The sequence below is a fragment of the Corylus avellana genome, chromosome 4 (genome assembly GCF_965113065.1).
Source record: "Corylus avellana chromosome 4, dhCorAvel1.hap1.2, whole genome shotgun sequence".
NCBI classification, from domain to species: Eukaryota; Viridiplantae; Streptophyta; class Magnoliopsida; order Fagales; family Betulaceae; genus Corylus; species Corylus avellana.
Genome location: NC_142493.1, coordinates 32,702,493 through 32,722,611, shown reverse-complemented (window position 1 = coordinate 32,722,611; position 20,119 = coordinate 32,702,493). Strand labels below are relative to the sequence as shown.

Genomic DNA, 20,119 nt, shown 5'->3' with positions numbered 1-20,119 from the left:
TAATGGAGCCTAATGTAAAGGACGGTTCACTTTTTTCATGTATCATTCATCACTTTTAGAGTAAAAAATGGTGTAGACAGGGCAAGAATCCACCGTAGATCATACGGCATCTTTATCAGATGAGACAGATATTTAAAGTATAGATAGTCCAAAATGAAGTCATTTTCCAAAGATCATGCCACAAGCAAGGCAAAACCACCATCTACCTGTACAAACTAAAATCCCCACTTGACCTGGACAAAATCGGTTAAGTAGGTATGGAGATTGATAGAACATTACAATATTGGCCTAACAAAATTGATTCATCCCTCTTGAAACTGCAACTCCTAATAAACTCTTATATTGAGTGAAGCCAGGGGATTGGAACAAGACTCACTTATGAAAGTAGGTCCCGCCTTTGAACTATTCTCTCCTATTCACAGGGAAGAAGGGATTCTATACTGTTTGCTTCATTGCTCTATTTCTTCAGGAAACCGGGCTTTTCCTGAGTAGACATACTGCATCTCTTCCTTCCATGTCTGCGAAACATCAATCTCATTAGCTAAGAAACAGCAGAGACATCAAACTACTTGCACTTTATGGTTTATGTTAAAACTCATAAAACTTGCCTCATGCCGAAATGCAATCCTTAAATTGGGTACATTTGTTTTGCGAATATCATTTCCTTCAGGGCCTCTCATACAATATTTATCACCAAGCCAGTGCAACTGCAAAAGGAATCAAAATAGTAACTGGAATATTTATCATTATCATTACTATAGTTTACCATGATAAAGTAACAACAGGTGGCAATTACTCTGCTTCTCCATGCCGAAAGCAAACCTGCCCACAACCAAATGGAGAACAAACGGAAGGGGGTGGTTGTAACTTTCTTGAACCAAAAAGTTTCGGAGTACAAATCCATTTACAGTTTTAAATAGTCGTCTTTTCTTTTTTTTTTTCTCAAATTCAGCCTTGTATAAGCCAAATTGAAGATTTCTGTTCATCAAGTTCCTTACCTTTGTGAGATGTGAAAATCCAGATTGATAAACAGAATTTCTAGCTATCTCGCAGAGGTCACAAGCACTGAGCTTCCAGACCTGCAAAATATGATTATATAAGAAAAATGACCGTGAGCAATGATATAAAACAATATTTAACAAACCTTTGCAGCAACACTATATTCTTCCACGAGAGGTTCCTTTGTCAAATGGATTTGCAAAGGATCATCAGTTGAGAGCGAGACATTTAGGCCACGCTGGAAGAACATGGGAAAGGGGTTGCGGTGATAGTCCAAGAAGAGGGAGTTATTGCTCAGAGGTGACATAGCCAATCCAATCTAAAAAGATAACAGGAATTACAACATTAGCGAAATTGGGACAGGATTCATTAACAAAGTTACCAAAAACACTCCACAATGCCATGAACTAACTTTAGAACTGCATATTATGACAGGCAGGAGAAAATCAGAGTAGTTCACACCGATTAGCATATAGAATAACACAGAGAGAGAGAGAGAGAGAGAGAGAGAGAGAGAATGTGGATCAAACCTGTGCAAGGTAATACAAATACTGCAAAACTGGAGATTTCCGCAGGTTAATCCCATGAGAAATATTGTGGGATAGAAGGAACGTAGCAGCCAAATGGTCAATATCACCTGCCTACAAAGGTCGGGAAAATCATAAGCGTCACAATAACCATAAAAGGATAGGAACCGAAACACAAGTGGTAGATAAAACCTCTCCACAGTGGGGCCGAAATTTTATTGTTGGCATTCCTTTTGACTCACGAAGCTGAAAATAAAAGATAAAGAGTTTTATATCCATTTCAACTACATATTTTTTTATTTTCTTAGGTGCTAAGGTGAGGTTTTAAAAAGAATGGAATGTATTAGAAAAAAGGGGAGCATTTCTAGAATATAAGAGGACAAGATGAAGTTAATTTGTGAAGAAGATAAACTATAGTAAGACCTTGTTGAGAATATACAAGTTACTGTAGCAGTAATAAGAGTAATAGGAAAATGCAGGATTGAACTCATTCGTCCATTCGGCTGGTGCTGGCATGTGCTTAGTTGGGCGCCTTTCTGGTTTACTTTCATCATCAACAATATCAAAACCCACCACCTGAATTAAGAAACAATTAACCTTATTAAGAGGTGGCAATAAGATAAGACAAGATGAGGGAAACTCATATAAGATGGTTTGGCCATTAGCAACAAGTACCTATTAGTAATCAGTATAAACAAGTGCTTCAATTCAAGTTAAAGGGTCCCAAGTGACAAGAAGAATGCAGAAAAATGAAGGGTGGGCAAAGAGGAGACATAATTTGCCAAGTACTTGACTCAGGTATAGGTTCAACACGGATAAACGGTTAAAGGTTCAAAAGGGATAAACAGTAAAAGTCTATTTTTCAACACATTGTATCTTTAGACAGATGCTTTTGTTTCTCCTTAGGTGACCTCTCTTGCACACTTCATGTGTACCTAGGGGCACTTTAGACTTTTAATAATATTTCGATTACTTATCAAAGAAAATTGTTCTTCAAATGGAGCAGTGTGAAGCCGCTTCAGTCAAATAGAAAGACAAACTGGCAGTTGTCTCATGTAGAATTAGAGAAAAAATAATAACATTGGATAATAGAAATAAGCCATAAGCCAATATACACAGAGTGCTATGTTAGCATAAAATCACAAACTAAAGATCACTAAAACATGCAAAAACAAGAACAACTATGTAATGAGAACACTTTTATGATGCTGCAACACTACTAGACAATCAAAAGGCCAATAGAAAGAAGGCAAAGAGAATTAACTCTATCTAATCAATGAAAAGTGGAATGATTATAAAATTGTCAATCAAAAAGGGGATATACATAAATATGACATTCAACTAACCTGCATCAGGAACAAATGTAATTGAGGATGAGAACTTGGATCAACTGTGGCCTCAAATAGTGGAATAAAAACGTTATCTAAAATATTCTGGAAAGAGGTAACGATTCCCATTTTCTTGTACACGTTATATAGACGTGGTAACTGCACATCAAAGTGTACACAAAAATTGAAAATGAGGTTAATAAAAATGATGTAGAACTATACAACTCACCGGAAATTTAAGGAGAAAGTTGCAATCAACAATGCATTGGTAAAATTAAAATGAAAATCCAATTCAAAAAATTTGATAAAAGCCGACAAATGAGAAACAAGGAAATAAAATTACCACTAAGAAGACAATAAAGGTTCTTCAGAATGTGATGTTCCACATTGTTTTGAATCATTTATGCAAAATTAAGTCATTTTTTACCCGTTCCAAAATGTAATCAATCTCTTACGGCATCACAAAATAAATAAATTATCATGAGGCTCAAATGTGTGCAGGACAGACATATTTTGCATAGGTTCACTCTGGGTATATTGTCCCAAGCAATATGGCAGTCCCATATAACTTTTCAACAAGATCTTTTTGCCACATAGAGTAGAATCCATATTGCCGTGTCTAAATGTTATGCCTGGTTTATCTTCCATGTGTTCAAAAGAAAGGAATTGCCATAAGGCTGCAAATTGTATTGTTAAACAAACGTTTAGTTTCCAAAAAGTTTGAAGTAAGATAAAATAATCCAGTATCACTTTTAAACGTAATCTTTTCACAACGCAAAATGAGATTCATTAATTAACACGTCTAGATCAGAATAAAAGAAGTGCACATATATGCTTAAGAAAGTTCAATATGCTTGGTCTAAAGTCTGGAGTAACATCAAAAGGTCCAATATTGCTTTTTAATATGATCTTTTCCCCACGATCATGAATAAAACAAAAATACTAAATAAATAATTACTTGAGGCAGTAGAGCCATGCTGCTACCACATTCAGGACCACGCCAAATGTATTCATACAAACCAAGTTCAACATATAGAAGATATAATGATCATGAGGTACCAGCAACATGACCAACTCCTCATTTTTTAATTTAGTACTGGCAAAGTGGATAGACAATTAACCACATATACTAAAGCAGCTACGAGAATAAGAAGCTAAAAACATAATATACCTGGATTAACCAAACAGCATTGTCACTATAAATAGCATTGTTAACAAACCAACTTGCCAGCTGATCCCATTCACTTTGTTTCCGACCATAAATGGAAATCCTATACTCTGCCATCTGAAAACGAGAGACATATAAGCTCTTTAGAATTGAAGTGACCAATTCTTTGAGATACCAAGGAGACAAGAGTCCAATTGGTGTAGCTACTGATTTATGTTCAGCACAACTGATAAGTGAAGGTAGTTATTAAGAGAGGTGTACCGAAACCAAAGCCAACATCAAAAAAATGACACAACGGAATTTTTCCACACCAAAGAATCAATTTGATATAAGCAGCAGTATTATGCCCTCGATGATCCAGGATGCAGTATACTTTTTGGCTTATTCAAACACCAAAAATTCATCTTACCCTTTATTTTATAAAACTTTACAATGTGTTCTGCATCAATTCCTTTATTACAAAGAAAACATACTGCCAATTAATCTTTTTTTTTTCTTTGTCATCATTGCCAAAGTAACCACAAATCTCAAATTTGCCATTATGAATTAAAAAAAAATGAACCAAGTAGATCCAAAAACAATTGCATTAGGGAATCCATAGACATGAAGAATACTTGAGATCCACCAATATAGAAACATCGCTCAAATTTGAGACAAAGTTCACAAAGCAAATATCAACTATCCACAATCAAATTTTGGCTTTCAAACTAACCTGGTCAGCAAGTAAAGATTATTTGTGGAAGTTTAAGGAATTCAAAAACCTTGAAGAGACTGTACATGTAAATGTATCTAAAACATACAAATATCTTTTTTATGTTGAACTTAAGTGCTGGAGACATGATTTTTGTGCAAAAATATCACCAAGAGAATGGCAATTATAAGTACAAGCATACTCTAATCAAAAGATACAGTTGACCATAGAAAAGGAGAAATAGAACAAGGCAGAAATGAATTTGACGTTCTACACTTTCTGACACCATATATTAATAAACCTGGTATTTGCTTGCTTCAAGATCTGATAAAACTTGCTTGGTTACTTCTGCCAAAAACCGACCTGTAATATTCACTCAAACAATCAGCTTCACAAAAGTAATAAATTAAGAATGATGATTGCTATCTTAAGTACAGAACAAGTAAAAAGAAGAGAATAATAATTAAAACGGTAAAGAATATAGAATCTAAATTTGAAAAATATGAGTTTCCAAGTTGAATTCTATAAAATTAGGGCTCAAAGGAACCTACCTACTCTGTATTCGAGAGATTTGATTCAAAATTAACCAAAATGAAAGCACCAAAAAGAAAAAGAAAAATTGGATAGAAAAGACATGGTTAAGGATTCAAGAAACATATTGCTTGAAGTAAAATGACAAGTATATATGTAACCAACGCAAGCACTTAAGATCAATTCTCTGCTAAGTATGCTTATATAAATGAACTCAGTCCTCCCCAAAAACTTTTCTTACACTAGTCAATACTAAATTAATTTCATGTTTTCCATTTTCTTATGAACCATATTTTTGGTTTCGAATACGCACCACCCATATGAATTAACCAAAACAGTAATAACCATAATAGGTGCACATTGAGAGATAAAACAATTCACTTCAAACTATTTAAGAATATACAAATCCAATGTCATATGCATATTTACCAAGTTTAAGCAGAAGAAAATCTAAATTTCTAAATGATAAGTTCATGTGATGTTCTAAACAAACTTTTGAACTAATAATGAAGGAGACAAAGCAATTACACAATAAATGGATAGGCCAAGCCAAACAGAAACTAGCAGTATTTCCCTAAGTTTCTCCAAAGCAATTAAATCCCATTCCAGTTTGTAGTCATAAAAAATTACAAGCAATAGGTTTAACTGTTATTATCAACCAAACCTTGGATAAGGTTGTCCTGCTTTAAGAATATCTCTCTGAGTCTGCTCTGTCCACAAGGATTATACTTAAGGTTGAACTTGTCAAATCGATGGAAGGTACTTTTATCAGCATGGACATCCAACAAATCAACATTGAGATCATGCCTGCATTGCAATTGTCTTCAGTTTAGAACATGGGCATACATGTGAAAACACATTTAAATTTGGGAAGAGGGGGGGGGGGGGGGGGGGGTGTTCTTCTGCAAATATAAATCAAGAGAACTATAATAGTGCATACCCTGTCAAGTCCAAACTCTCAAAAACTTCCTTAAGGGTCATATACTTTCCATCTCTGAATATGACGACCTGCCCAAAGTAGTTACATAAGTAAAAAGCATTAACAAAATGAAATTGAAAAGGGGGAGAAATTTTGTAAGACATTAAAGTGGAATTGCCTTGATTTTGACTCATCAAATGTAGGTTGAAAAACTCAAACAAAAACTTCAGGGAAAGGTGGGGGGACAGTTTCTACCTCATCAGGTTCCTTTTTTAGCTTTGACTTGATGAAGCGAAGGAGATGCTTCTGGTTCATGCATGCAGAATGATGCACATGTGTATCCACTTTTCTGATATTGTAAAAATCACGGTGTGGTGCACTCTTTTGATCCAGAAACTCCCTATCAGCACTTACTAACAGATGAAGGCGGAATTTCTGTATGATGTTCAGATATATGTCAAATGAATTTTGTAAGATTTATGTTGAACATTTAAGAAATAGAAGTGAAAAATGGAGAACGCAGAATGCTACCTCCTCAAGAAATCGCAGTCTATGATAGCATGCAGATCGAACATTTCCAAGAGACATAACTTTTAGGATGTGATGCATATCAGTGAAAAATCTTGTTGAACTTGCAACAGGGAAAAGATCCACAGTATCTGAGTTAAAATTCAGAGAAAGGCTTAAATATTTAAATATTCCTATAATAACACAAAAGGATAATCAGTCATCAAGTATTCAACAAATAATTGTTACTTTTACCGCACTCTGAACTACAGTGCTATGCTTACCATTTTTACTTGCATAAACATGTACCACTCCATCTTCCATTTTGAAATGGTGCTGCTTGGAAAACCAGAAAGAAATTATCAGAAGAAAGCTTAACAAACAAATGAATGGCAGTACTTGAATGTTAATATGTTGTTTAACTTTAAAACAAAACAGAAAAAATCTTTAGAAAATTTCACACAGTGAACAAGCAAAGAATAACTCACAGCTGTTGGTTCAGCAGGTTCGAAGTGAAATGGATCGCTATTCATCTTTGACGCACCAGATTCCCCAACAGCTTCTACCAACCATGGTTCAACTAATTCTCTATAGACATAACGTTTACGCAAATCTAGACACTCACGAATAATTTTCTGTACTTCTTCCTCTTCGGTGCTCATTGAATCTGAACCTATTGTTTTGACAAAAGAGAAATATGCCACAAGTAGTTAGTCTTTTCTTCAAATAATACAAATTAACCAAAACAAGAGTGCAAATGGTTGGCTAATTATCTCTATAACTGATAAATTTTTATAACATACTTTTTAGGTTTTTTCCCCATAGAATTGTGATTAAAAAAACCCAACAAGTAGAAAAATGTCAATAACGCCAATGAGCTGGTCAACAGATAGTATGACCAGAAAATACAGGCATCAACAAAATAGAGAAGTGATGGAAACAAGACATAGATCTCCATGAAACTCTTTAGGACAAGGAAGTTGAAAATACCATGTACTGTTGTTCTCAGAGTATTAGTGTTGCCAAAATTAGGATCATTCCCCACTATGTGCCCTGAAGCATTATCTATCTTTCCGTTGCTAAGCGGATCTACACCAGCTTTTGCTTCACTTGCTGTTGGACTGCACATCTTATCTTGCATAAAGTTCCCATCGTCACCCATTATTGGAACAGTGCACAAATTTTGGTGGTTGTCTGAATTTACATCCTGCAAATCCATCAACCAGCAAAACAGATTTATTATTTCTCTCACTTAATCATAAATATGTTGTCACACTTGTATCCTTAGTAACAGAAATAATAAGTATATAATTAGACTACAGAACTTTTCTTGATGTTGACATGACTCGCCCTGTAATGAACAACAAAGTAACAACCTGAGATTTGAGTTTACTTTTCAAGGAAACTGCTAATTTTGGTAACCTCAATATCATCTGTACCCTACTTTTGGTATACTAGAATGTGACAGTTAAGAGCTTAAGTAAATAGTACTACACATACTTGTGCATTTGTGATATCAGTAGAAAAATCTATATATCCATAGCTAAAAAGTATGTCATCTTCATTTGCAAGCTCAGTTCCTTCCTCGTCAGAATCTCCTGCATTATCAAAAGCATTGCCAGCAGGGGATCTTGGAGTCACTAGCCTACCAACAGATACTATCCTTGTACCAATACCAGAACGCTTGACATACTGATTCTCTCCTGCAAATAGCCAAAAGAAAACAAATTTTGATGCAATTTAGGATCCCAAATTGTCCTTTGATTGAAAAGCTATTCAAGACCAAGTAGAATATCCTCAAATATTGGGAAAATGACTTTTTATTTATTTATAAGTAATTAAAATATTGCAACTTCTAAAATGTATAGTATACACAGACTCCTTAAAAAATACAGAAACTCAAGAAGTTGAAAGCCAACAATACTATAAGCAATACTATAAGTAAAAGATAGCATTATCTTTGTTTTCTCTTTTATCACATGACTTTAATTTCTCAAATTATTTTCAACCAACAATGAACCGTATTTGATTCAAAGTGTTCCGAACCTCTATAGAATAATATCACTAAAAACCTTAATAAAATTATTTTTTAAATTTCCAAGCAGAAAATGGAAGGCATACCGTCTCTTTGATCCAGTCGAAGAGGCGGAAGCCCCTGGGGAATCAAATTGAGTCTGTCCAGCGAGAAAGCAAAACCTTGAGCCCTTAGTCCAACCGGTGGCTGATCAAGCTTGGGGTCTTCGTCCCACCAATCATTCCTCGACGCCACATTGGGCAACGACGCCGAAATTTTAGAACTCCGAAGCATGTTCTCGTCCAGCGACCTAGACAAACTCCGGCCCCGCATTTTCCGATCAACCACCATCTCTTCGTCGGAGCCGTACCCCCGGTCGTCGTCTCGCTCTTCTTCTTCTTCTTCTGCTTCCGCTTCCTCTTCCTCTTCTGCCTCGTCGTCATACTCGATGGAAAAACGGTCGCCGGCATTGCGAGAGGGTTTGCGGCGGATCTCAATGAGGCGCTGGAGGACCTGGTCGACGCTGCGCTTGTGGATGTAGAAGGCCGAGATGGCCATCAGTGAGGCCCCCACCAAGGCCGCCATGGCTAGTTGCAGAGACGAAGTCGTTGGAGACGAAGAAGAAGAAGACGAAGAAGACGAATCCATGGACGAGAGCGAGAGGTACTTCGCTGTGTTGTTCTCGAACAGGCTGATTTTTACGCTACCGGTGAAAATTCAAAGCATGGAAACCTATGAACGAGGCCTCGGAGTCGGAGCCAAGGGTTTTAGGAAATGAGAAGTGGAAGTGGACTTCGTGGGACCTGACAAAGTACACGTGTACAGAGTCTATGGGGTCCTTGACGTTTGCTCCATTCCAGTGCAATGGGCAGCGAGAGATCTCCTGCTCACCGTACATTTCGGTGCGAGCGTGACGTGGATCCACGGGAATAGATTGAAGTGTATTGGACTTTGAGGAATGGGCGGGTTCACAGCGCGGCTCGCACTCTGTAAATTTTTAGGCTGGGCTAATTACTAGCCCTTTACAATGGGCCATATATATCTAAAATGAGCCCAAAATAACTTTGGGTTGGGCTCCGGCCTACCCAAAAGTTTTTCTTGCTCAAATGAATTTATTTATTTTTTGGTGCATCATAGCTAGAATCTCGTAGCGGTGAATCGTATGGGTGTCAACTAGTTTAGTGGATAAACATTTCCGATCGAATTATAATAAGAAGTTTACATCCCATTTTGTACGCGCCTATTGTTTCGATGCATGGCCAAGATATCCCACAGCTTTTTTAAGATTGTTAATTATGAAATTGTAATGCCAAACGTACCCTTGATGTCAAAGAAATAAATACTTTAACCCCTTTTTTTTTTTTTTTAAGTTTTCTCACTTCATGAAATGGAACTAGAAATGCATGGAATTCAATTCCATGCCTTCAAGAATGGCAATAAATTCATTTGTGTTTTTTTCCTCTATTGGATCCAAAAATTATTCTATAATTATAGCTCTATTTGTTTTTGGTCGAATTTTTTATTTTAGTTTAAAAAAGTGTTATGATGCTTACAAATGTGAATATTTTTTTTGTATTTTAAAGAGCATTTTATGTTTTAATCAGGTTATTTGTTAATAATTTTATTTAAAAAAACAAAAAACAAAGAGTACTTTAACAAGCATAAACTAATTATTTTGTCAAGATACTTTAATTTGTGCAACCGCCTACCAATCACATGCATGAATCAAGATTTTCTTTATTTCAAGTGAAATAGGGAAAATTCATTTTATGGTTCATATTATATTTTAGAGATTTAATAGTATATATTATTATTATTATTATTATTATTATTATATGGTGTATATTTTATTATGTCATTTAAAATTTTAAATAACTTAGCATGCATGTACACTGCTAGTTGAAACAAAAGAAGATCTTCAAACAAGCTAGCTATAGCACGAGTGATTTCAAAAATATCGAGGTCAATACTCTAGTGCTGAAATATGGGAGGAAATCAGATCAAGAAAGCTACCAGTTTAAGAAGAACTTAGAAAATTAAGAGCTATGTTTCAATGAGTTTTCTGCAGATTGCTGTATACATTATTATGGTTCTGCAAAAACTGAAGATGGGTAGTCTGTGTGGGGATCTGTTTGTTTGTATGTGTGTTGTTGACTTGTAATTGAATTCTTGTACGTTTGTTTTAGACTTTTAGTATTTTGTTGTTTGGTGTTTTGTGGGGCTAGTAGAATTTTGGTTGTTTTGATATTCGTTTGTAGTATCGTCGTGTTTCAAATGCCTCCACATTTGTTGCTGTCGTTAGTTTTTCTTGTGGTGCATGTTTGAGCTTCTGTTTTGTGTGTTGTTTTTTTGTTGTTTGTTCTTTTATTTTATTTTTGTGCTTTCCTGCCATGTTGTGCTAGATCCATTTCTCCAGTAATGGATCTCCATAGATAGATGGTATCATTTTTTGGGCCATGTACGGAAATCCACCAATCTAGTTGTAGCTTTTGTTTTGGTATCCTCCATGCATTTCTTGCCGGGTACCGCCTGTTTTAGACTCCAAGATATGGCTTCTCAACGGCGGCTCTGACTTAACCCCCTTCAGTGCATGCTCATTCAGTGTGCAAAATCACAATTGATTCTTTGGTTGTTTTGGTTACGAAATTTTGCCTTTGGTTATCGCCCTTGTTGGCCGCCTTAGTTTTTAGGTTTGTTGTGATTACTGGTTGTTTATGGCTCTTATTTGGATTACTCACTCCTTATTTTTACTTTTTATATAATTTTCCCCTTAGTTTTTAGGTTTGTTGTGATTACTGTTTGTTTATGGCTCTTATTTGGATTACTCACTCCTTTTTACTTTTATTTAATTTTCTCTTTCCATTTTCCTTTTATATATATATATATATAGGGCTTGATTGGGTGTGCGTTTGAGGGCCCTAAAATTGAAACCGATTCAAAAACTTAAAAATTGTTAAAACCTACTTTTGGCAAAAGCTTAAAAATGAAGCTCTTGCAAAAAAAAAAAAAAAAAAAGACTTAAAGCTCTATTTTGTAAACACAATCACAAATATGCTCCTACACGAGTATTAATCGCGATTAATGTCAAAGGGTTGGAAGATGTCAATAGTGGACAACATGTTTAATCTCTATACTCTTTGATAATTGAGATATATATAGATCAACGACATACAAATCTTTTGAACAGTCATTTCCGGGTATTTTGACGATAATAGTCGACAACTTTCGATCCCAACCTCATACACTGTTAAAGATGTAAGCCAGTTCGTTGGTATACCGTCTGAATGCCTTGCATGATTGCATCCTCAGAAAACAAGAGTGTTTTGTCTAATCGTTTCTTTTACATCCAAGTAGAGAAGCAGCATAAAAACGTTTTCCCGTTACATGCAATTTTTAGTGTTTTGTTAATGTTGCACATTACCCCACTGCACACCGCAGCTGGGTTGCCAACTCATGATGAGCACCCACACCATTAGTTATTACACGTTGAAAATCAAGAGTAGTTGTTATGGAGTTGTGCAGAAAATCAACTGTTGTGCAATTAACATTAATTACCTTAAAAAAAATTACTTGCAAAGTGATCATAAAGGGTTGGTTTGTCAAAAATTTTGTTTTTTTTGTTTTTTCTAAACAAAAATATTAACCAACAATTTAAAGCACAAAACACTCTTAAAAATATAAAAATAGTTTTTATTTTTATATTATATTACAACACTTTTTCAAAACAACAATAAAAAATACCAAAAAAAACACTAACAAGCACTGTATATCTGTAGGTTAACTGATTTTTATCAGTATTAAATCACTCGTTCACGTGTGGATTTTAACTCTCTTTTATTAGGTAATGCATAACACATGTGAATTAATATTTTTGTTCTAATACCATATTAAATTATCAATTATTTCAAAAAACTTCAACTTATAAAAAGTTAATGGGAATCATATTCATTAGATGATCACCACAGAAAAAGTTACCTAACCAGCTAGACCAGGCATAGCTGGTTTAGAGCATTACAAATGTTGCTATCTTGATTTTGACTCATCAATCTTACAACCTTGGCTTATTGTATTTAACTTATATACTCTATGAATGCCTAAATGCCTTTTCAATGAACCTGCAGCTAGCCCACCCAACTGTAGAATCGGTTGCTAGTGATGCATGTGCAATTTTGTCTCGGCTCATTGGTGGGTTATTTTTGGTACAATGTAGATATTTGGAAGCTAGCTGGAGAGGAATTAGTGGCCGACATGGGTGGATCACTGAAAGACTTCTCCGGCCGGCTTAATTGGTGTATCTTTGTGACTGGTACCTATACATGAATAAAACCCACAGAATATCCGACACAGACACGCAAATTGCTAAAGTACGTGCAGCTTGTTCATGTGTATCATTACTCTTCAAATGATGCAGAGATCTGAGTCAACATTGAAAATGATATCTGGAACTGGTACAACCTAGGAATATCAGAGGCGGTGGTGGTGGAGACTCAGGATATATATTGATGGGTTGCATATGGGCAAAAAGTTAGAAAATTTCTAGAATAGATGTGATGGAATCTTTTTATTTATTCACGTAAAAACTAAAGGGCACCACATATAAAGTGCGCAAGGACTATACGCTTGTGACAGATATATTTTAGCAATATCTTCCATTTACAGGACTGGTCTAGGGCAAATGGAAGTGCCAGGAATGGGAGTTTTGGAACTTTTAGGATGGTGCATGATTAATACCACAGCGCGCTTTGATATGGACGTATTTTGGTTAGTGGTGCTGTGGTGGTCCTCTTGCCCATCGACCTAAACTGGTCCTTAATTATAATTTATTAGATCACCTATTTTAGAAGTTTAAATTGACAAGAAATAGATGAATTTTATGATATAATCAATGCTTTAATTATTTTATATTAAATAACCATTTATTTTAAAAGCTTAAACCCATAGGTTGTAATTTTAGAATCAGAGTTACTTATCATATCGAATAAGTTGTGATTTTGTGGTCAAGTCACAAATATGAAGTTGTTAAAAAATAAATTATTATACTATCCGTTCAGTATTAATAGAGTAGGCTATTGTGAACATTAATTAACTACATAGCTAATTTATGATCAACTACGACATTTGGCTTCTCACTTAATTGACATGGTTCACTAACTTCACTTGATATATATATATATATTAATGAGATTGATTTGTAGATCAAGAAATTAAGAAGACGAAGATAAATTGACCACATTCTGTGTCTGTCAATATGGGTGTGTTTGCCAATGGCCCTGGAACGGTACTGTTCCAGGGCCTCCCTCAATCCAAAAAAAAAAAAAAATTCACTTCAAAATTAATTCCAACATCTCTACTTTTTATACCACATCAATCATTTTATTATTATTATTATTTAAATAAAAAAATCATTACAAAACAAATTTTTTACATTTTTTCATATAAAATATATTTTTTTACTTTTTCCCACAAAATATTTTCACTAAAACCAATCAAACACTTATTCCTAGAAAAAGGCTACAGTACCGGCCCTGGAACAGTACCGTTCCAAGGCCATCGGCAAACAGGGCCTATCATTCCGGTGGGCTGCAAAGATCCGTGAAGGCACAAAGATGGGAAAGGGAGAGGCAACCCATGACATCCTTTAATTACATGCCCATGCAAATACAAGGAGATCGAAGGCTCCAAGCAAGCTCGATCTCAGCGGGTACAATCATTGAACCTCCCTAATTCCTTTTTTCCACTTTGATCTCATGACAAGATCGACTTATCGGCTTTCAAATTTAAGTGGGATGTCTCTCATCCCATGCCAGTGATGCCACACCCACACCTTGGACTTCACACAACCCTACATATATACCTTTTAGCAACAGTAATTAATGGATATCATTATTTAGAAATTATTCCAATATTCTACCAAATAGATTTGTTTCCATCTCAAGCATTCAAAATTTCAACGGTTCGTCTGGAATTCAATCATTCATGCTTTGTCACGTCACCGGCCATGCACCACTTTCAAAATATGGATCAATATAATTAATACGTACCCATCAAAAATTACTCACATGATACAATCTTGTTCAATAACATTATTTAGTAGACGATTATATATATGATTGTCATGTAACTTGATGACTTAGAGCATCCCCATCAAGCTCTTCATATTTAACATTTCTCAAAAATTTTAACAAATTCCACAAAAAAAAAAAAAAAAAACATTATTTATCAAACTCTTTATCCAAAATTAAATTTAACATTTGCTTTTAACGTTATCTTTAAATATAAAAACACCAAAAGCAAAAGCTATTTATTTTTTAATATTATTTTGGTGGTTGGACTGGCATTTTGGTAAATTTCTCACGTGGAATCAAAGTGAGTGAATTTCATGGCAATTACATTTATTAGTGAAAAAAAAAATATTTAGCTAAAGTATATATAGAAATATTTAAAGAGTTTGATATTTTGTAATTTTAAAAGTGGCTAGTTAAAGAAAAAGGAAAAAAAAAGTATATTTTCAAAGTTAAATTTAAAGAAATTTTAAAGAGCTTGATGTGGATGCTCTTAGTAGGAAATGTTAGCCTTTGAATCAACAAAACAAAAGAAGTTGATTTTTAATGTCACGCAATTTTACTTGTGTGATAATTGTATAACAGTTTACTAAATAATCAGAGTACCCAATTTCAATTATTGAATTTAAAACTAATTAATGATTGAGATTTTAAAAAATATATTCTATGATACGTAAAATTTTTAAAAAGAGTAATATTATTTAGTAAACTGTTATACAATAATATTAACGGACAGTGAAAATCAACCTTTAATATATTTTTACAAGTATCTACAGCATCAAGTAATTGTATGACAATCACATCTACTAAATAGAATTCATTATTAAAAATTTTTGCAATTTGGCAAAGAGAAATGCTACTGCTATGCACAAGCTAGCGTGGCAAGCATGCTAGTTGAACCCGGGCAGTGCATGTAGATAGCATATATATATATTTAATTCTCAAGCAACCCATACTTGTTCTGTTACAAATTATTTGAACAGCCATACGTACCCTATATATTCATTGAATTCGTTATACCTAATTCCACAGCTAACATTCCAACTGGAATATTATATATATATATATATATATATATATATATAAAGAAAACCCCGGCCCTCTGTTACTTACTGGATGTCTTAATTCCACAGCTAACATTCCAATTGGAATATTATACATACATATAAAGAAAACCCCGGCCCTCTGTTACTTATTGGGTGTCCTCATAGTAAAGCTAAGTAATTAAACACATTATTACAGTCGTAATATTCAAGCTTTGACCGACCGAAGCTCCACGTCAACATGGGAAGTATTGTCTTGTATTTGTACAGCATTGCCCTTGTAACGATATCGATGAGCACAGTACAAAAAGTAGATTAAATTCAGGAGCCCCATCCCCGCTATAGAAAAATAGAAATACTCGAGTCTGCCAGCGTTGAGATCATTTGTTAACCAATCAGGCCGGCCATGCCCTCCGGTGACGTGGTGCACAACATTCACCAGGAAGCTACTCAGGTAGTTTGCTAGGGCAAAGGAACAGGAAAAAAGAGCATTACCGACGCTCGTCATGTGCTCAGGAAACTGCCTGTTGAAGAATTCAATCTGCCCAAGAATATTAAACGGCTCAAAAAAGCCCATCAGAATAAGCTGGGGTGCTAGCCACATGACTGACATGGGTGCAACCCCATCGGGATGATGGTGTTTTATAGCCGAAGCCCTTCTCACCCTTTCTGTCAACCCGGCTACGACCATTGCCAGAATCGAAAAAACAATCCCTATTCCGATTCTTTGGAGAAGCGTGATCCCGCCTTCGTGTTTCGTGATCTTTCGGAGGGCGGGTACGAGGATGCGGTCGTAGAACGGGAGCCATAGTCCTACTGTGATGAGTGATATGACTCCTATTGAACCGGCTGGGATTTGGAAGCGGGGGCCAAGGTGGCGGTCCATTTTCATGGCTTGAAATACAGTAAATGTTCCTTGTTGAGTCATGGCCATGAGGCTAATGATACCGGCAGCCCATATTGGGATGATTCTAACTAGACATTTAACCTCTTCCACCTGCTGGATGCTGCAGAGCCTCCATTGATCCGAACGACTACCATCTGCCGCCTTTAGTTCACCCACTTCTATTATGGCAGCTTTATTTAGGAATCTGAGAGAAATAAATAAATAAACCCAGTTATTCCATGTAAATTAACTACTTGAAATAATGTATATTTTATCTAAGAAAGTTAATATATTACTCTTAATTAATTTTTATTGAATAAAACAAATCAACAATTAACTAAAGAGTATTATGATAAAATTGTTGGACGAATGTTATACTATAAAATATTTTATTTTTTATTTTTTTAAAAAAAGTATCACGTTCAAGGTTCATTATTGGCATGACGTATGACGGTGACCCCCAACAAAAATCAAGTAAAAGCATGAATGCTCAATTATTATCTGACATCAGAGGCTCAAATCCAAAATGGATTAAGCCACCTCGGTTCTAGCGTATGCAATCTCGATGTTAATGTTTAGGCAAATACTAAAGAGCAAACTTCAACAAAAATTTAATTTTTGCCTTATTTGTTTTATAAAAAAATAATAATAAAAGAAAATGTCATTATTACGAAGAAAAATATTATTTTTCATTTTTTAAAAAAAATACCAAATAAAAAAAAGACCAAAAATAGATAAGGTTGCTTAAGACATTTTTTTCATTTTTTATTTTATTTTATTTTATTTTTTAAAAAAAATAAGGTAAAAGTTAGGCTTTTGTTGGACAAAAAAGTTAGGTCCCTATCATCATTCTAATGTTTAACCCTCACCGACTTTTTATGAACAGCATTAGAAATTTTCTCCTTTGGTTTCGATCACTAAGAGCAGTGGCGAACTAAAAATTTGTGTTTGGAACGATAAAATTCTAAAATAAATAATTTAAAGAGTCAAAAATTAAATTCTATAATTTTTTATAATTCTTTGTTTGAGACCCCAAGGTTGAACGTGGTTCCCGTTCCCGTCCCCGACTGCGAGGATATTATCACAACTATAGGTTGATAACTTTTACTTTTCACACGTTTTCATATAAATATTTTAAAAAATATATATGAGCTTAATTCCTTAAGTCAAGGTTGTCACATGACACACTTGTGTCTTCTCCAATTATGGAAGTGCAACCAATTCTGTCCAACGAGCCACAATAGGTCAAAGGTAGTTGTGATATGGTCACATTATCACTACTTATTTTTAAATTCTTCTACTATTTAATTTTTGTTAATAAAAAGTTGACTTTATATTTATTTGTATCTTCTCAAAATAAATATGTTTAATATTTATCCATTTAAAAATACAACAAAACAAAGTTTTTAGTTGGCTTTTAAAAAATATATTTTGAGTAGAGAAACATTATAAACTCCCAATTAAACTCATAACACTAAACACTATCATTAATTCAAAATTTAAAAATGTGCATCTCACCAAAAATCCTTCACAAATCGTTATAAATCATACCTAAATATAAATCATACCTAATCACTTTTATTTTTATTTTTATTTTTTTTAAAAAAAAACTTTTAAACCGACTATCAACCATACCTAATCGTTCATAAATAATAGATATATATGTTACCTGAATTGGTCGGTGAGAGGAAGCTTTGTCATTACAACCCCTTTCAACGGAGGATCATAAAAAAGTCCGTTTAACTCGCCGTCGGCTGGAAGCTCAATCCGGCGCTTCCTATAAGCCGCCACAAGAACTTGCATAATGCCGGAAAATGGGCTTCCCTTAGGCTCCACATGCACATAAAACTTTGTTCCAATGAAGAATAAGATAATCGAGAAGAACATGCACACAGTGGGAATCCCGAAGCCCAATACCCAGCTGACAGAGTCTTGGATATAAACCACTACAGTTTGAGCGAGCAACAAGACCACCGTGAATGAGGTGTAGTACCAATTGAAGAAGCTGTTGATCCCCTTTTTCCCTTCAGCTGTGGTTGGATCAAATTGATCTGCACCAAACGGAATGCTGCATGGTCGAACTCCTGCGCTGCCTATCGACAAAAATCCTAGTCCCATTATTAAAATGCCCAGTTGAGCTTTGGTGGGACCTAGGCATTGACCCAAGACTTTCTGCTGTTGTGTGCACGGTGGAGGAAGGAGCTCCGGTATCCAAGCCGTCAAAGTCACCGTCACCATTCCCTGTCGATTGCATGACGTTGGTAAAAATTATTTACCGCTGCTGGAATGATGAAAGTAACATTTGATAGAGATGCTCGGCACGATAACATATGCAAAAGATAAAATAACATAAATATTTACTACCTAATTAATTAAACATTATAGAAATCACGCATTCACTCAATTTTATTCAAAGCAGATCGAAGGCATGCATTAGAAACCTTGAAAATTGGCTCAGCACTGTCACTGTTCAATCACCTCTTGGGGGGATACGTGACTACGTCAAATCAAGAATCACAGCATGCGCATGAATTCACCTAACAATTAAATTTGGCCTTATTGATCATTCTTACGACATCAATATATCCTCAATTATTTGATTGAAATCGGTTTCCACAATTTGGGTGAGAGCCACCGCCACCATTAAATCCAACCAGACCAAAAACAAAAACGGAAAAGAAATTTGAAAAGGAAATCTACTATATATATATATACATCGTTATGAACTGATGTTATCACCACGTTCCTCAAAATTATGATTTTAATGGAAGAGAGAAGGGAGGGGCATATATGTATACATATATACCAGAAGTAACGCGAAGGATGAAAAGGCAATTGTCCGGAACTTGCCGACATAGGCATCAGAGATGAAAGCGCCCACCAATGGCGCAAAATTGGACACACCGGACCATATGTAAATAACATTGGAAGCGGAAACCTGATCCATGTGGAGCTTTTTCACCAAATACACCGTAAAGTTTGCCAACAATCCAAAAGTAGCCAACCTTTCAAACGTTTCATTTCCTGCAATCCAAAAAAACGCCAAAACCTTTCCCGTCAGCTACGTACGTACTTTACAAGCCTGCTACAAATTAGAGGGGAAAAAAATCGTTATTTTGTGCGTGTGTTTGTGATCGGGAGAGAGATACCCAAGATGAAGGGCATAGCCCTCCATCCACCCGGCTTTCTTTTGGTAATTTTAGCTGATAAAACTTGGTCATCTCCTGCCCTTTGTTCTTGTTGGGACGATGGTTTTGACGATATTGACCATGAAGGCATGTGGAAACAGTTGGCCCTGCAGCATAGCCTTTTACCCTCAAGTGCCATTTTCTTTCTCTGCTCAGCTTCAATTTGACTATTTGAGCCAAAGAAATTTGGCTCTCGCACACCTATAGATAAAGCAGAAGGGAGAGAAAAGGAAGTGGGTGGATGATTGATTAATGG

General features: G+C 35.2%; 2 protein-coding genes across 3 annotated transcripts; both read right to left on the bottom strand.

Moving 5' to 3' along the window:
- Positions 1–73: 73 nt before the first annotated feature.
- On the bottom strand, positions 74–9,500 carry LOC132176933 (AMP deaminase). 2 transcript variants are annotated; one of them, XM_059589092.2, is made up of 19 exons: positions 8,792–9,497; positions 8,171–8,373; positions 7,661–7,877; positions 7,159–7,343; positions 6,955–7,006; positions 6,695–6,822; positions 6,419–6,598; positions 6,185–6,252; positions 5,909–6,051; positions 5,015–5,076; positions 4,026–4,139; positions 2,873–3,013; positions 1,950–2,102; positions 1,719–1,772; positions 1,530–1,640; positions 1,145–1,318; positions 999–1,079; positions 609–707; positions 74–518 (listed from the first exon to the last, which is right to left on the bottom strand). In XM_059589092.2, exons 1-19 carry the CDS (start codon positions 9,330–9,332, stop codon positions 450–452), a joined length of 2,775 nt encoding a protein of 924 aa, XP_059445075.1. In that variant the 5' UTR covers positions 9,333–9,497; the 3' UTR covers positions 74–449. The 2 variants fall into 2 exon arrangements, with proteins under 2 accessions (XP_059445075.1, XP_059445076.1); XM_059589093.2 differs by lacking the exons at positions 74–518; positions 609–707; positions 999–1,079 and having other exon boundaries at positions 1,205–1,318; positions 1,530–1,636; positions 8,792–9,500.
- A 6,351-nt stretch (positions 9,501–15,851) lies between these two features.
- Positions 15,852–20,014, bottom strand: LOC132176934 (protein NRT1/ PTR FAMILY 2.13-like). Its single transcript, XM_059589094.2, has 4 exons — positions 19,825–20,014; positions 19,482–19,699; positions 18,345–18,916; positions 15,852–16,880 (listed from the first exon to the last, which is right to left on the bottom strand). Exons 1-4 carry the CDS (start codon positions 20,000–20,002, stop codon positions 15,998–16,000), a joined length of 1,851 nt encoding a protein of 616 aa, XP_059445077.2. The 5' UTR covers positions 20,003–20,014; the 3' UTR covers positions 15,852–15,997.
- Between the last annotated feature and the right edge of the window lie 105 nt (positions 20,015–20,119).

What these genes read in the sequence shown, in the direction of transcription:
- LOC132176933 (XM_059589092.2), bottom strand. Translation starts at nt 9,332, where the DNA reads ATGGATTCGTCTTCTTCGTCTTCTTCTTCTTCGTCTCCAACGACTTCG. An exon ending in TGTTTATGCAAGTAAAAATG is followed by an intron (nt 6,823 to 6,954) that starts GTAAGCATAGCA and finishes ATTTTAACTCAG; the next exon opens with ATACTGTGGATCTTTTCCCT. An exon ending in ATTTGTATTACCTTGCACAG is followed by an intron (nt 1,319 to 1,529) that starts GTTTGATCCACA and finishes TTATCTTTTTAG; the next exon opens with ATTGGATTGGCTATGTCACC.
- LOC132176934 (XM_059589094.2), bottom strand. Translation starts at nt 20,002, where the DNA reads ATGGCACTTGAGGGTAAAAGGCTATGCTGCAGGGCCAACTGTTTCCAC. An exon ending in GGCTATGCCCTTCATCTTGG is followed by an intron (nt 19,700 to 19,824) that starts GTATCTCTCTCC and finishes TTTGGATTGCAG; the next exon opens with GAAATGAAACGTTTGAAAGG. An exon ending in CCTCTCACCGACCAATTCAG is followed by an intron (nt 16,881 to 18,344) that starts GTAACATATATA and finishes TATTTCTCTCAG; the next exon opens with ATTCCTAAATAAAGCTGCCA.